Here is a 16,195-nt window from a genome sequence, read left to right as displayed (position 1 = left end):
TCGTCACCCAGTTATTTGGCCATACACATTGCGGCGATCTCTACGAGTTGCTGTGCCTGTCCTAGTAGAAATCGGCACGTGCATGGGAAATATTTAATGAAGTCCCAAGAATTTTTGCCAAGATGATGGTCATTTATATCGATCAATATTTGAAGGCCGAGTTTTCTGACCAAATTTTTAGATACGAGTTATTCCAGGGTAAGGCAATTAATTGGCTAAAACGGAATTGGTCTTTTAAATAAGAAATAAAAAAGGAAACATCAACGACACACAATAAATTACTCATCCATCCATTATTTATTTAATTAAAATACGAATCCCAGGCTCACAAAATAAAACAAACATGGACTCTATGATAACATCTAAATCCACATCTGAAATTAAATGTAATCTAACGCTGTCATCACAAATTAAATACATGAAAATGATTCAAACACTTGGTGCTGAAGTCTCATTGCTGTCTCATGCCATGGCAGTCTGTTGCTTGGCAGAAAGAGCTTTCAATGTATCAATGCAGCTCTTGATGCTGTCTTTCTCCTGGAGGGAAAAGTGGATTGGAAAAAAAAATGTAAACAGATTTAGCATTGAAAACATGGGTGATTGATAAAATAAAATAAAAACCTTTACTCGTTTTTTGGTGTTTCGTTTTGTTTGTAAGGGTTTTATAGCGCTAGCAAGAAATTAAGGTCATATCAGCACGAGTAAAAAGGAAGAAAATGGGATAGTAATAATTAGAATTACAATTAAAGCACCCAAGAAAAAGTAAGACAAAGGAGAATTGGATCAAATAGGGAGAACACTATCAAAGTACTTAGTTTGAGATCACCTAAAAGTCTCATCCAGTCACAAGCACAGGTTCCCACTAAGAGGAATACACTCAAATGTTTACAAATCATATATATAATATGTAAACAAAACGTAATACATTACATAACAGAGAGATGATTAACAGGAAAAAAAATATCATCTCCCAAAACTAACTATACACTTGACTGTTTTCATCTCAGCCAGGGTATCCGGTCAGGGTCAGGACAGAACCAAGTAATCTCAATGTTTGTATTTTTTTAATGGTTTTACAGCGCTTGCAACACATTTAGGTTATATCAGCGCCAGTAAAAAGGAAGAAAATAGGATCGTAAAAAGTTCTAGAATTACAAATAAAGCACCCAAGAAAAAGTAAGACATAGGGGAACTGGGAACAAATAGGGATCAGATGTAGATTCCAAGAGCACACTATCAAAGTACTTAGTTTGAGAACACCTATAAGTCTCATCTGGACACAAGCACAAAATCCAACAAAGAGGAATACACACAAATGCTTACATTATACATTCAAAATAAATATAATAATACATAAGAGAGAGATGATTTACAAGGAAAAAAATATCATCTCCCAAAACAATAACTATGCATTTGACTGTTTCCCTCCCAGATAGGACTCTGGTCAGGGTCAGGACAAAACCAAGTAATCTCATTCCAAGGCAAAGACAGAAAGCATGTTGGAAAACAGATATAAGGGGATAGAAGACACAGTATGTACCCCCCTGCCCACTATGGGAGGTCAGGAACCCCATCCAGAAGGAATCTCATTCAAAGACAAAGACAGAAAGCTAGTTGGAAAAAGATATAGGGGGATAGAAGATACAGTACGTACCTCCCTGCCCACTATGGGAGGTCAGGAACCCCACCCAGACATTTTTTGGTGTACTTTTCTTTAGGGTCTAATATATTTCAATCCATGTGAATGTGGTTGCAGACTACGACAGAGTAGTCAAACTTGAATCTGGATCCCCTAGGACAATGCCTAATCCACCTTGCCATTGTTTAATTTTTTTGTTTTTGAAGGTTTTACGGCGCTTGCAACACATTAAGGTCATATCAGCGGAAATATAAAGGAAGAAAATAGGATAGTAAAAAGTTCTAGAATTATAATTAATACACCCAAGAAAAAGTAAGACAAAGGGGAGTTGATTCAAATAGGAAACATGAAGATTCCAAGAGCACACTATCAAAATGCTTAGTTTTAAGATCACCTAAAAGACTCATCCAAACACAAACACAGGTCCCAACTCAGAAGGATACACTCAAATGTTTACAAATCATATATAATATGTAAACCAGGCCTGTAAATGGTTGGTGAAAAAATTGTCGGAACTTTTTGAACATGCGAAAATGGATACAACAGGACAAAAATATGGACAAAACACAGATATGACACTTCAATTGACTAGTCAAATCATGTCACTTTCCCCTACTTTATTTATAACGAGGTCCTTATTTTATGGTACCAAAAAAAATTTAAAAAATCCCAATTATTTGAAGGCCCAGGTCTGAGTTAGTTGTAAAATGAAAGGAAGAGAACAATTCCTACCCTTTTGAAGGATGTGTATCTCGTACATCACACGGGAAACTGCGTATCTTCACTCCTGTTTGTGTCAAATGTTTACGCTGATTCTTTTGTTTATTTGGATTAATTCTTATAGAAGAAGTAGAAGAAGAAGAAGAAGAAGAAGAAGAAGAAGAAGAAGAAGAAGAAGAAGAAAGAAGAAGAAGAAGAAGAAGAAGAAGAAGAAGAAGAAGAAGAAGAAGAAGAAGAAGAAGAAGAAGAAGAAGAAGAAGAAGAAGAAGAAGAAGAAGAAGAAGAAGAAGAAGTAGAAGAAGAGGTGGTACGGTCGTGTGAGAGCTTTCGAAGAAGAATATATATTTCGAAGAAAAATAATTATTTCGCATTATTTTTTTTCCGTCTGACATCGGGACGGAACCAATAAAATATAGAGAAAACGATATGAGAACCGAAGACATGCACATGTGTCGGTAGCAAAATAGAGAGAAACCTTCCGGTCCGGTTATTTACTGACTAGGTGTGTGTGTGTGAAGATGACTTGCTGGCTGTGGCACAGTAGCCAGGCAGTGCAGTGAATACACCCACGTCTAGCGGAGCGTGTAGGTGGCATGATAATATTAAGCTATCTGATTGATAGACGACAAGTTTAGTTTTGTCTTTGATGCGACAAATAAAAAGTTTTTTCGTTTTGTTTTTTTAAGTCGGCATTTGAAACGGAATAAAATCTAATTTTTTCGATGAACGAAATAAAAGTTTTTTATTTTATTTTTTATTGGTTCTGTTTCTTTGACGTTACGAATTTTATTTATAATATCGTTTTTTAAAAAAAATTTTTTTAGCACTTATAGACGGAAGATTTACAGACCTGGTAAACAAAACATAAATACAGTGCATAACAGAGAGATGATTTACAATTTAAAAAATATCACCTCCCAAAACTATAACTACACATTCAACTGTTCCCCCCCCCCCCCCACCCCCCAGCCAAAGACTCCTGCCAGGGTCAGGACAAAACTAAGTCATCTCATTCCAAAACAAGACAAAATATTGGAAAACAGATACAGGGGGGATAGAAGACACAGTAAGTGCCTCCCTGCCCACTATGGGAGGTCAGGAACCCCACCCAGGACCCTGCCATTCACCTCCCCCCCCCATTCAATAATGTCATTTCGTCTTTCATGTGACATTCAAAAGACCCCAACGTGCCTACAGCAAATTAAAACTACCAAATAATCTAATTATGAGAAAGGAGTAAATAACTCATTGATAAATGCATTTCTACAGTATTGCTTAGAAGTCGTTTGTGTTTTTGTTTTTAAGGATTTTAAGGCGCTTGCAACACATTTAGGTTATATCAGTGCCAGTAAAATGGAAAAATGGGATAGTCAAATTCTAGAAGAATTACAAGTTAAAGCACCCAAGAAAAAGTAAGACAAAGGGGTACTGGGAACAAATAGGGTTCAGATGTAGATTCCAAAAGCATACTATCAATGTACGTAGTTTGGGATCACCTATAAGACTCACCCGGACACAAGCAAAGGATCTCACTAAGAGGAATACACTCAAATGCTTACATTATACATTCAAAATAACAAATATAATACACAACAGAGAGATGATTTACAAGGAAAACAATGATCATCTCCCAAAACTATAACTATGCATTTGACTGTCTCCCTCCCAGCCTAGAACTCCGGCCAGGGCCAGGACAAAACCAAGCAATCTCATTCCAAGACAAAGACAGAAAGCAAATTGGAAAAAAAGCTATAAGGGGATAGAAGACAACACAGTAAGTGCCTCCCTGCCCATTATGGGAGGCCAGGAACCCCACCCAGTGCTTGGAAGTCAAGGGAAAGGGGAAGAACTGGTGGAAAACTTCTGATAACACTAATAGAAAAAAACCCCAAATAACACATGTATATGAGCCAAGGTCAAAAGGTGCTTGACTGACCCGCATGATTTTGAATCCAGATTTAAGGCTAATGATGCATGTGCGGCAATCGAGAGTATTTCTTTACAGGTATCACAGGTCAGTATGTCTAAGATATGAAATCTTATGGCAAATTGTTTCTATTTTGCTCATGGTTCTTGAGCTTGGTTCTTATCTTCACAAACGGTCCCTGACCAACAGCAACACATCACATGTAGAATGATATGTGGGGCTGACTGCTTAGGGTAACAGGCATGTAATGATATTAGCTATGGGTTTTGTGTGTAGTGCAATCAATTACCTGCTGTGGGGTGATGCTGGATTTCACATTGTTTACAATCCAGTTCACCATGTGCTGTTGTTCATACCTCCTCTTCACATTTTCTTTCTCAAGTTCATAGTCCTGTACAGCAAAAATACAATGACACAAACATTAATAAACAAAAATGAATATAACATCATAAAAAAAGAACAAAATACCCAACACGGAACGTTTCGGGCTCAAAACCATTCTTCAGGAACAACAAAAAACAATAAAGATATAAATGCATTACTAAATTCTAGATTGACAACAGAGAAAATTTGTAGGTCCTCTCTGTTGTAGAAAAATCTTGGAAGTAAACAAATGTAGAAAAATCTTGGAAAGTAAACTAATGTGGAAAAATATTGGAAAGTAAACAAAAGCTTTGTTAGGGATAATGATGTCTTGGTGATTGTAGCATAGTGGTGGTGGTTGTAGTAGTAGTAGTTGTACAGATGATGATGTGGTGCTGGTAGTTGTAGTATTAGTGGTGGTAGGGATGATGATGTGGTGGTGGTTGTAGTAGTTGTACGGATGATGATGTGGTGGTGGTTGTAGTAGTTGTACCGATGATGTGGTGGTGGTGGTTGTAGTAGCAGTGGTGTAGAGATGGTGTGGTGCTGGTTGTAGTAGTTGTGGTGGTAGAGATGATGATGTGGTGGTAGTTGTAGAAGTAGAAGTGGTAGGGATGATGATGTGGTGATTGTAGTAGTAGAGGTGGTAGGGATGATGATGTGGTGGTAGTTGTGGTGGTAGGGATGATGATGTGGTGATGGTTGTAGTTGTTGTGGTAGGGATGATGATGTGGTGGTGATTGTAGTAGTAGTGGTTGGTTTGATGATGTGGTGGTGGTGGTTGTAATAGTAGTGGTGATATGAATGATGATGTGGCGGTAGTAGTAGTGGTGATAAGAATGATGATGTGATGGTGGTGGTGGTAGGGATGAAGATGTGGAGGTGACTGTAATAGTAGTGGTAGGAATGTTGATGTAGTGGTTGTGGTGAGTCTTATTTATTCATAACAAAAATATGAAAAGGGCGGAATTGTGATAGTGATGGGCAGAGATAAATCACTATTTAGGCGGTAGATTCTCAGCCCTGATTCTTTGTGGTGGAGACTTGACACAATTTCTTACATTGCAAATGAAAAAAAATTTGTATTTCTTATCATTAATTGTAAATTCACTTTTAACTAGCTAATTGTCATATTCTGGAAATACATGTATTTAACAATTTGGCCAGAAAACTGTCCAAATATCAATCGCTGTTAAATGACCCTTCTCTTGACAAAAATTCACAAACCTGAGAATTCCGCGAAGTCTCAAGTTTGAAAGTTTTCTCAAGATGAGGGTCATTCCAAAGTGATCGATATTTGAAGGACGAGTTTCCTGGCCAAATCTTTAAATACATGTATTACGACAGTTAGCTGGTTAAGAGTGTCAAAATGAGGGTTATGACCCCATGAACATGCTTACCAATCTCTTCTTAACTTCTTGGTGAGCTGTTTGGAGTCTCTGTCTGTATGCAGCCTCCAGTTGCAGTTCGACACCTTCCTGCAAAACAGATAATATTTGAAATAAAAATCAATTAAAGAAAAAAATAAAATAAAATATGTAAGTAAATTTATCACAAAACATTATTGCAACCAATAACGAATACAAATATATTTTATTTGTTACAGACCCTTAGTTTCCACTCCTTCCATCTACATCTAGGATTTTGGGCCCCTAATGAGCCATCCTACATGACCAGACCCCAAAAACTAATTTAAAATGTGTCTGCAACAGACCTTTCGACAAATTTGGACCACAAATCTGGAACACCTTACTTCCATCTGCAGTGAGGCGCGCTACCAGTATTCAGTAAAAGACTTTTGAAGACATGCTAAGTAAAAAAATACTTGGGATTGTTTTGGAGTTTTTTCTTCATTTTTCCTGACATGTATATGTGAGGATATCACAAATTTCAAATGTCTTATTACTTATTGTAAAAGCACCTTGAGGCTAAAACGAAAAGTGCTATATAAATCTATTACTATTACAATTATGTGCGGTTATGTGATCTAGTGTAGACCTGTAAATGAGCTCTATAAAAATTGACTGAAACTCTTCGACAAACTGAAGATTCAATTATTTTTTTTTAAAATAAGGGCATCATCGGAGAGGAGAGTGATAAATACAATATATTAAAATAGTGGGTGTTATTTCTTACTGGAAGTATGACTATGACTGCCATAATTTGATGTAGAAGGAATGCTAAATCAGCATGTCATTCATATAGGTAAAGATGACTTCATCAAAGTCATATTCCTGCCTCTGGAATTTTTTTGACATAGAAAAATAATCACCATTATCATCTTTAACTTCTAGCCATGACCAATTAAATTTATTCCTCACATCTTTATCGATGCTCGACAAGTCTGAATTGGATCCACGAACAGCTCAGACATTGTGAGAACATTAGAATAATGTAGCAATGAGCAAACTTGATTTTCAATCAGTAAATGACAGAAAAAAAAACTTAAATAAATATGACTCCTGGCCAATACACTGAATTATTATTAAGTAGAAGTGAATTATCAAGAAGAAACTTCGGCAGGCGTAGCGGAAAATTTCAAAGAATCGAAATGAAGGTAAATCGCCACAAAACAGCAAGCTCGCTTGGGCTTGAGCAAAACAATGGCAGAAAACGTCCTGATTTGCATGGGAATTAATTAGGCTACTTACCATTGTTCCTTATAATCAGGTACTCAATCAGTGAAGAAACGGTCAACCAGTTTGTTTACAACGTGAGGCAATCGAAATGTGCTTGTAGAAATCTATCCTAACTTTCGATTTGAAGGTGTCTACATAACGGACTTCCGGCATTCGCAATTTACTTTATCATACTTTTGAGACTCGCCAGGTAAATGTGGTCAATTTTGGCTTAGATGAAACAGTGAAATTTATCGCTCGGTGGCTCAGTTAAAATTGGCTACAGTTGGGATCACGACGGGTTTGGAAAGTGAAAAAATAATTTAACGAAGGATGTGTGAAAATACCCAGGGAAGTGTTCAGACACGCCTTTTATAAAAAGCGTCGCTTAGTCTTGGCAATATATACATCGTTAATATAAACGGTCCCCATGAGCTATGCGTAGCGCTGTGGAACACTCCTAATTACTTTACGGTCATTCGACTACGATTTGTGAATTCTTTCTTTCTTTCCTTTTTTTAAATATTTGAATTTGACAAATTGACTGATTTCAGTTAATTGACTGAGAATTTACAGGTCTATCTAGTGGTATGACACTTTCAGATCGGAAGGTCCTGGGTTCTAGCTTTGCTCGGTACAACGTTGAGTCCTTGGAGAACGCTCTTTACCTACATTCTCTCACCGCACTCAGGTGTAAAATGAGTAACTGGTCGTTTACAGCGCTGTCTCTGTCTGAAAAAATTGTAATATCGCCTAACAGACGTCATGTCTCATCCTTAATGTTAAATGTTGCCGTTGGCCAGGGGCCTATTGTAAAGCCCTTTGAGCACATTTAGTGGATATGCTCTATATAAAAGCTCAATTTTTGCATAATTTTTTTCTTTTTACTGTGAGTGATCAAAATAATGAGAAAATCATTCAACAACACATGAAAAAAGAAAAGTTTTATACAAGCCAGCGTTACCTTCTGTACTTGGTACAAATGCTTGACGCATTCTGTCTCCTCGATGAGACGCTCCATCTGGTTGACGCGGTCTTCTGCTTCCTGTCTCATCTTGCCCACTGGACGATCGTACTCAATTTCTTGACGAGTCTTTAAGAGTTTTAAAAACAGACAATATTAGATAGACTACGATGTTACTAGAGTACATGCGTGTGAGTGTGTTTATGTCAATATATTGTATTGTGTAACCAAATGACAAATTGCCACTATTTGAGGACAATAAAGATATTATTATTATTAGATATCTCATTGGGAAAAGTGGTAAGAAGGCTTTATTATATTTAGAGCAATTGGAGGACAAACCATATTCAGATTATCAATCATGCAGCTATGTGGTCTCGTGGTATGACACTCGCAATTAGGATCGGAAGGTCTTGGTTTGAATCTCGAGCGGTGCATATTTGAGTCCTTGGAAAAGGCTCTTTACTCACATTCTCTAACCACACTCCGGTGTAAAACGAGTACCTGGTCATTAACAGCATTGTCTCTGTCCGGTAAAAATTGGCATCATGTCTATGGGAGTTAAGGTACCCCACCCCGGTGATAAAAAATTGAAGACTTCACAGTGATATAACCTTGTGTAAGAACTTAACCTCATATCATCACAAGGAAAACGACTGCTCAATAAAAATATGTAATTAAAATTGGCACCATTTTTACGTTAAAATTTCCAAATTTTCGTAATAGTTGGCACCTTTGTTGGTTAGAAAAAAAAAATACATTACTCCAATGCTGAGCAGGTCTCTTAATAATTATCAAGACAACAGAGAATATGTTACTTGGAAATTCTTACAAATGCTTTAGATAGAGAGTATGATTACAGCAGCCTCTCAATCTATGAGTTAATTTTATAATCAATGGTCAACTCTTCTAACTTGCTTATTTAATCATTTTTTTTCTTATGAAATATTGTCTTGAAAAACAAAAAAACCCCCAAAAAACAATGCTTCTAATCATAATTACAAACACGCTATATTGAACTCACATCCATTAACTTGCTGAGGTAATTCTTCAGCTTTGGGCCAACGCTAGGACGGGTGCATAGGATGTAACACATGGTCCAGAAAGCTGGGATTTCAGTGAAGTAATGATCACAGACCATCAACTCCTTTGACATCATCATAATAGCAAGGCCAGCACCAAAGACATATGGACCTGAGGTAAAACATCATATAAGTCATATATCTTTAAGACATTAATCAGTGATGATAATGGCAATTTGTCAAAAAGGAAGAAAATGTATTGGTCCATCGGTTAACCTCAGACAAAATCATACCATAAAACATCCTAGTTTCATATACCATATTACAGTCGAACTCGGAAATAGCGAGTTCGACGGGTCCACTCCCGATTACTCGCTATTTCCGAGTTCTCACTATTCCCGAGTTGCCAGGAAAGGTCACTCGGCCGTACAAAAATATGGAAAGACAATGTGTGTGTGTGTGTGTGTTTGTGCGTGTGTGCCGCGCGTGCATGCAAATGACTGTGTGTGGATAAAGTGGGGTGAGGGTGGGGTTGAACACGGCCTTCGTTAACTACGTAATGATGGCCACAGGTTGAAGTTGATCCACCCCTTCCATTTCCATCAAGATTTCATGTATGTGTGTGTGCGAGTGTTTGTATGCACTAGGCATGTTTGATGAGGTAAGCAAGCGCATCACTCAATCACTGACCCACTGAAATGATGGTTCCACGCTCCCCTCTCTCGCTGATCGTGTCATTCGTTAACGAATGCGACTCGCTGACCGATGCTGCGAAGTGAGGCATGTTGACATGTTGGCTGCCAGTGCTTACCTCGCGCGGCACCACATTGGGTGAATAATTGACTCCCACACGCACACGAACACACACACCCAACCCCCACCCAAATTTGTTTCGCCTATTATGTACTCTAGACTAGGCTACTATGTAATATTACTCGTAAAAGAAAAGAAGCTAGGCTAAAAATATATAAATCGCCCTTGTCTGGTGTTTTGCTTTACTTCGTTCGAAGTCCTAGGCTGGGGCAGGAAATGCTCGTTATTTCCGAGTTGACCTCTTTTTCATACTCGCTACTTGCATGCTAATTTTATTGACTCAAATAAGAGAAAAAAACGGGGATTTAGATTTTACTCGCTATTTCCGAGTATGTTACTTTCATGTTCTACTGTACTATGACTTCTAGTGTACACCTCTATTTTTAACTTGTGCATGTGTGTATGGTGAATTTGAAATATGTTTTGATAAAATAACTCTCTAATCGCAGATACTATTTTTCTTGCAAATGACTTGTACGTATGTGTGTGTCTGTGTGTTTGTGTTTAAAATACTTCCTTTGATAAAATAGCTCAAATGGTTCTAGAGATCAGGATCTAGATAAAATGTATCAAACAATGTTAAGGTTCTTGTGAAAGAGTCGAGTTATGTGCAGATTTGTTCCTTCCCTATGGAACTCCCGCCTACCGTCATTCTAATTCAGTCATGTCTAAAGATCAGGATTTGGCCCAATATGTCGTGAGTTGTGCGAAGCTTGTACGATTACTCTAAGTTATTAGTACTTCTATTCACCATAATTTGTATCTTTCTCCTGCTTGAATGTCAATTTGACCCAAAACAAAAAAAGTTGGATTTGTATTCATGCACTCAAAAAGATTTATAATTGCCAATCAGCTGTCTTTTAAACCTAATTTCACACCAATAAAATGTGTGCAAATATTCTGTCATCGTTGAATACAATTTTTATTCAACGCGTTTAAAGCATTAATCAGCGATTACGTATTTACTAAGAAATGATAGGGTTTTCCAATGAGAGAGGTGGAATAAATATAACTATAAAGTACCTGTAGTAGTATAGTAATTCAATACAAACAAAAGCAACTTAACATTGGTCTGACTATTGACATTGACAAAAAAACCCAACAAAGTTTACTTAAAAAACTGGGGCATTATTAAAGCGCAGCGTCCTTTTAAATGTGCTCAATGTGCTTTACAAGGGGTCCTTAGCCAACAGAAACACTTAACACGTAGGATAAAACACGAGACCTTTTAGGTGAGATTAAAACTACAACAAAGGAAATGCTTACCGCTGACTCCAGTTTTTGGATAAAAGAATTCGAACCAGGTGTTGGGAATAATGCCCAAACGCGTTGGTTCTGGTCCGTCCGGCTGTGTGGGATTAGGGAAATTCTTCATGTCCCTCTCCGGTCCAAAATAGACACTGTTCACGTAGTCCCATTGTTTGATGCGCTCCTCGGGAGTTGGAGGTTGGGTTTGTGCCTGTCGGATGGGAACAACACCGATCACCCTGAGAGACCCCTGTCCTTGTGCAACAGAGCGGAGCACGCCTGGTGAAATAAAGGGAACAAAAAGATAAATGGACATACAGATTTTTTATTTTTTTGGGGGGGGGGGGGTTAAAATCATTTTTTGTTTGTTTGTTTGTTTGTTTGTTGCTTTAGGTCTCTTCCAACACAATTGAGGTTATATGAGAGACCGCTGAAACAAAAAAACAAGCAATCTAACAAAAATAGTACAAATGTAAATCAAAATCATAACCTAAAGATATCATAAGCTAAATTATAAATAACCAAGAACAAACAGGCAGAAGGTTTACAGAAAAAAAAAAATCCCCTGTCAAAAATACAGTCACAAACCAAAGAAGCAGGATAGGCTAGTAAAGAGAAGAAGAAACGACATCACTATTGGATCGTACACCTATGCGAACATCATAGGTATATGATTCAAGGGTGATGCTCCCATCCAACCACCCGCTAAAATCATTTTAATCACATCATTAAATACACAATCAATGTAAAGGATCTTGGTGTATATTTTTATTTTTACCTTATCATGTCACACCCAAGTCAACAACCCTACCGAATACATGTCTATAGTATAGAGGTGGGAAAACAAGGGGTAAAATTCTCCAAATTCCTAATACAACTCATTGATTTCATGTAGAACGAGACATGACACCTGTACTGTTAGGCGATATTATAATTTTTTTTTCAACAGGGACAATGCTCTTAACAGCCAGGTACTCATTTTACACCTGAGTACGGTGAGAGAATGTGAGTAAAGAGTCTTTTCCAAGGACTCAACTTTGCGACGAGCGAGGCTCGAACCCAGGACCTTCCGATCCGAAAGCAAGTGTCATACCACAAGACCACATAATATAAATCTAATATAAATAAAACAGCAACAAAGAGTTTTTAAAAGCCAACGTAAGACAACTATTGTGTGTTATTATGTATGAAAATGAAAGGGTGAGAGGAATGGGCGGTTTGCTCCCCCTAAGCTCATTCCCAGTATTCCCACCTCCTATAACATGCATAAGTTTTTGAATTGGTCTACTATTAACTATGGAGGCATGCCCTAAAAGAAAACTGAATCCCTGGTCAAGTCCGTAAATTACAATTTGGAAAAAAAATAATTTTCTTCAATTTTCAATGGATTTATTGTTGAACCCCCCCCCCCCCAAAATCGGGCTATCATTTTGAGGGACACCGCTCTAGCATGATGCAGCATAGCAAACACCAAATGAGACCCCAATGAATTATCTTGATACATTTTGTCACCACATATAAAATCAAAATGGGAACCATTAAACTCTGAGATGACTCACTGCTAACCAAAGTCAAAGTCGGCTATGTGGTTTTGTGGTATGACATGCTTTCGGATCGGACAGTCCTGGGTTTGAGCCTCACTCGGCGCATAATTGAGTCCTTGGAAAAGGCTCTTTACTCAAATTCTCTCACAGTACTCGGGTGTAAAATAACAGCATTGTATCTGTCCAAAAAAAATGTAATATCACCCAACAGGCTTCATGTCCAGTCCTACATGTCAAGTGTTGCTGTTGGCCAGGGACCTCTCGTAAAGCGCTTTGAGCACGTTTAGTGGATATTGCGCTATATAAAAGCTCCAAAAAAGTCGATCCTTGGGATAGGTCAATGCAATAACTGAAACAAATTCAATGATATCTTAAAAGAAAACTTAAAAAAAAAAACTCTTTCAGTGCTGAGGCTATATTCGCATTTCCATTACAAAATGGCTGACACCTGATTGAAGCAGCATGAGAATGACAAACTAAGACAAAGCGACATTCAAATTCCGTGCAACATCTCTGAATTAAAATACCACCCTAGGGCCAATTGAATGTTCTGATGAAAGAAATGATATGATTGGTTCAATTTATTAGTACTTTGGTAGAAAGTAGGATTGGATTACATTAATGTTTTTGCCTTTCAAGATGGGCTGCACTGTGAGGCCATTGGCGAGTAGAACAGATTCCGCACAGTGCGGTCAATGGTGCTGAAAGAGTTAACAAGCAAAGCAACTAAATTTTTTTATCTTTAATTTATTAATCGACTTACTGAATAGTGTCAGCACAGATTTTATTTCTTCTTTTATTAATAAGCTGACAGAAAGGGTGAAATTTGGAGGACCTTCTCTGATGCAACAAAGTTACAAAGAAGACGATTGCCTGACTATATAAATGGAAAGAGAGGCAAAAAAACCCCAGAGAACTGTACTGACACTGACACAGCCTAATTTGTTGAGAAAAAGGCTGCCTCTGTTCTCATCCTGGGTGAGAATAGAAAAACGTTGGACTTCTCACCCTGTATTAAACCAACAGGTAGGGTTAGCCTAACCACCACCCTTTCTCGCTAATCTAACCCTAACCCGATCATCATCATGTCTCTGTTGTGACTGCTTTTAGTGTTAATGGACGCGAGGAGGGTGAACATACATGACATGTATTTGAATTTAGAATTGCGAGAGATCAAACGTTTTCTATTCTCACCCAGGGTGAGAGCTTGAATGTTTTTCTCTTCTCACCCAGGATGAGAATAGCCACTCCCTGGGGAAAAAAAAATAGACCTGACTGCAAGTGCAATCACTAGGTACCACAATCAATGAACTCTTTTAGAGAACTGTCCCGAAAGCAAAGCAGTTGATACTAAATAGTGCTAAGTGGTTCTGGACTGAAAAAAAAATAGTGAGCCGCTGTGATTATCCCCAGTCCAGACACCTGTCTGGGGATAATGAAAATTCGTTATCCCCAGACACCTGTCTGGGGATAACCAAAATTCATTATCCCCAGACATATATTTGAAACTCCGCTCCTTTAAACAATTATCCACATTCCAGAATATGGAATGCCTCCAAAATGCACATAGAAATAAGGAGAGTTAATAAAATAGCTATAAAAAACATAAAATTAACCAACATTAAATCAGTTGTTACTACATAAACACAATATGTGTCGACTTCGGGGTGTCATGGCCGAATGGTTTAGTCGTCTGCCCTGGAAGTTTTACTGGAATCGACGTTGTGGGTTCGAATCCTGGTTCCGCCACTTTAAAAAAAAAAAAATACCATCTTCTTTTCTTTTTTTTTTGTGCGAGTCTATTCTTTTCTCCTTTTTGTTTGACTTTTTGTTCCGTTTCTGAGCATGAATTTCTTAAACTTGTTTTTATTTTTAAAAAAATTGTTTGTTTTTTTCTCTTCTATCTGACCATTTGGTCACTCTCTGAATATTTCTGTTTGTTTGCTTTTTAATCATTTATTCTTTTTAGACACTTTTTGAGATCGGAGTGGGGACGAATATGACAATTTGCTAGAAACTAGAAAAGAACTAAGAGAGAGAGAGAGAGAGAGAGAGAGAGAGAGAGAGAGAGAGAGAGAGAGAGAGTTTTAAAAAAAATAAAAAAAGAGGTGGGGGGGATGGATGGGACATTTATCCCTTGCACCGTTCTGTAAAAAGAAGACGGAATGTAAAAAAAAAAAAAAAAAAAAGGGGCAGAACCAGGGTTTGAACCCGCAACGTCGATTCTGGTAAAACTTCCAGGGCTGACGACTAAACCCTTCGGCCATGACACCCACTTCGAAGTCGACGCATATTGTGTATATGTAGTAACAACTGATTTAATGTTGGTTAATTTTATGTTTTTTTATAGATAATTTATTAACTTTCCTTATTTCTATGTGCATTTGGAGATATTCCATATTCTGGACTGTGGATAATTGTTTAAAAGAGCGGAGTTTCAAATATCTGTCTGGGAATAACGAAAGGCTGCCTCTATTCTCACTCCCCCGGCCGATTGGATTACCGAAAAAAACGTCGCCGGCTTTTTGCGATTTGGATTTGATTGATTTTTTTTTTTTTTTAATTGTGCAACTTGTGACAAGAAACTTAACAAATTACTGCATTACAACCTTTGGATTAAACATACAACAATTGTGGACTACTATTATGAAGACATGAAGACTAGCATCCGGGGGGGGGGGGGGGGGGTGAGAATAGTCACTTCGATAACGAAATTTGGCTATCCTCAGACAGGTGTCTGGGGATAACGAATTTTCGTTATCCCCAGACACCTATCTGGGGATAATGACAGCCATTGTGAGCAGACTGGGAAAGTACAGTACAGAGAGCGAGTGAGTTGATGAGTGAGTGTACAGTCGTACTCGTACAGTTGCCGCAGTCGACGTGAAGTCTGATATTTAGATTTAAAAAAAGACAAGTTATCGGTGACGGTGGGAGAAGATGTCAACATTACCAGTGTCAACTAAGGATCGCGGATTTATGCAGGTGGATGTTACACTTTTGCAAACAGCATTGGATGTGTTGGTTGGTACCGGGCAAACTCTGCTTCACTCTCGGTCTCGGTCCGCTGTTCATTGAGTTTAAGATGGCAATCTATTCAGAAATTCTGGCATGTTGCATATAAACCTAATATAAATGAATTGGTGGTGAGTATAGGTCATAATACAAAATATAACATCTATGTTCATCATTATTTACCATTTCTAAGTGCCGACAACATTTTGCCCTTCAACAAGACAGACATGGAAGGAGCCACCCGGATGTTGCTGTTTTTACTTTCTGAGTAGCTTCCCTTATATGCCCAGTTGCCGTATCAACAAAGTTTTAACGCGGCTGC

At 37.9% G+C, this 16,195-nt stretch overlaps 1 protein-coding gene across 1 annotated transcript; it reads right to left on the bottom strand.

Moving 5' to 3' along the window:
- Window positions 1–278: 278 nt before the first annotated feature.
- On the bottom strand, window positions 279–16,184 carry LOC144968166 (ATP synthase subunit b, mitochondrial-like). The gene is made up of 7 exons (XM_078906203.1): window positions 16,057–16,184; window positions 11,333–11,593; window positions 9,256–9,425; window positions 8,232–8,360; window positions 6,050–6,127; window positions 4,576–4,677; window positions 279–537 (listed from the first exon to the last, which is right to left on the bottom strand). Exons 1-7 carry the CDS (start codon window positions 16,100–16,102, stop codon window positions 463–465), a joined length of 861 nt encoding a protein of 286 aa, XP_078762329.1. The 5' UTR covers window positions 16,103–16,184; the 3' UTR covers window positions 279–462.
- Between the last annotated feature and the right edge of the window lie 11 nt (window positions 16,185–16,195).

This window comes from Berghia stephanieae, chromosome 3 (genome assembly GCF_034508935.2).
Source record: "Berghia stephanieae isolate SIO BIC M18660-M18661 chromosome 3, UCSD_Bste_1.3, whole genome shotgun sequence".
NCBI classification, from domain to species: Eukaryota; Metazoa; Mollusca; class Gastropoda; order Nudibranchia; family Aeolidiidae; genus Berghia; species Berghia stephanieae.
This window is presented reverse-complemented; position numbering and strand designations above follow the sequence as displayed.

What these genes read in the sequence shown, in the direction of transcription:
- LOC144968166 (XM_078906203.1), bottom strand. Translation starts at nt 16,102, where the DNA reads ATGTCTGTCTTGTTGAAGGGCAAAATGTTGTCGGCACTTAGAAATG. An exon ending in ACCTCAGCAAGTTAATGGAT is followed by an intron (nt 8,361 to 9,255) that starts GTGAGTTCAATA and finishes AAACTCTTAAAG; the next exon opens with ACTCGTCAAGAAATTGAGTA. An exon ending in CCAGCATCACCCCACAGCAG is followed by an intron (nt 538 to 4,575) that starts GTAATTGATTGC and finishes TTTTCCCTCCAG; the next exon opens with GAGAAAGACAGCATCAAGAG.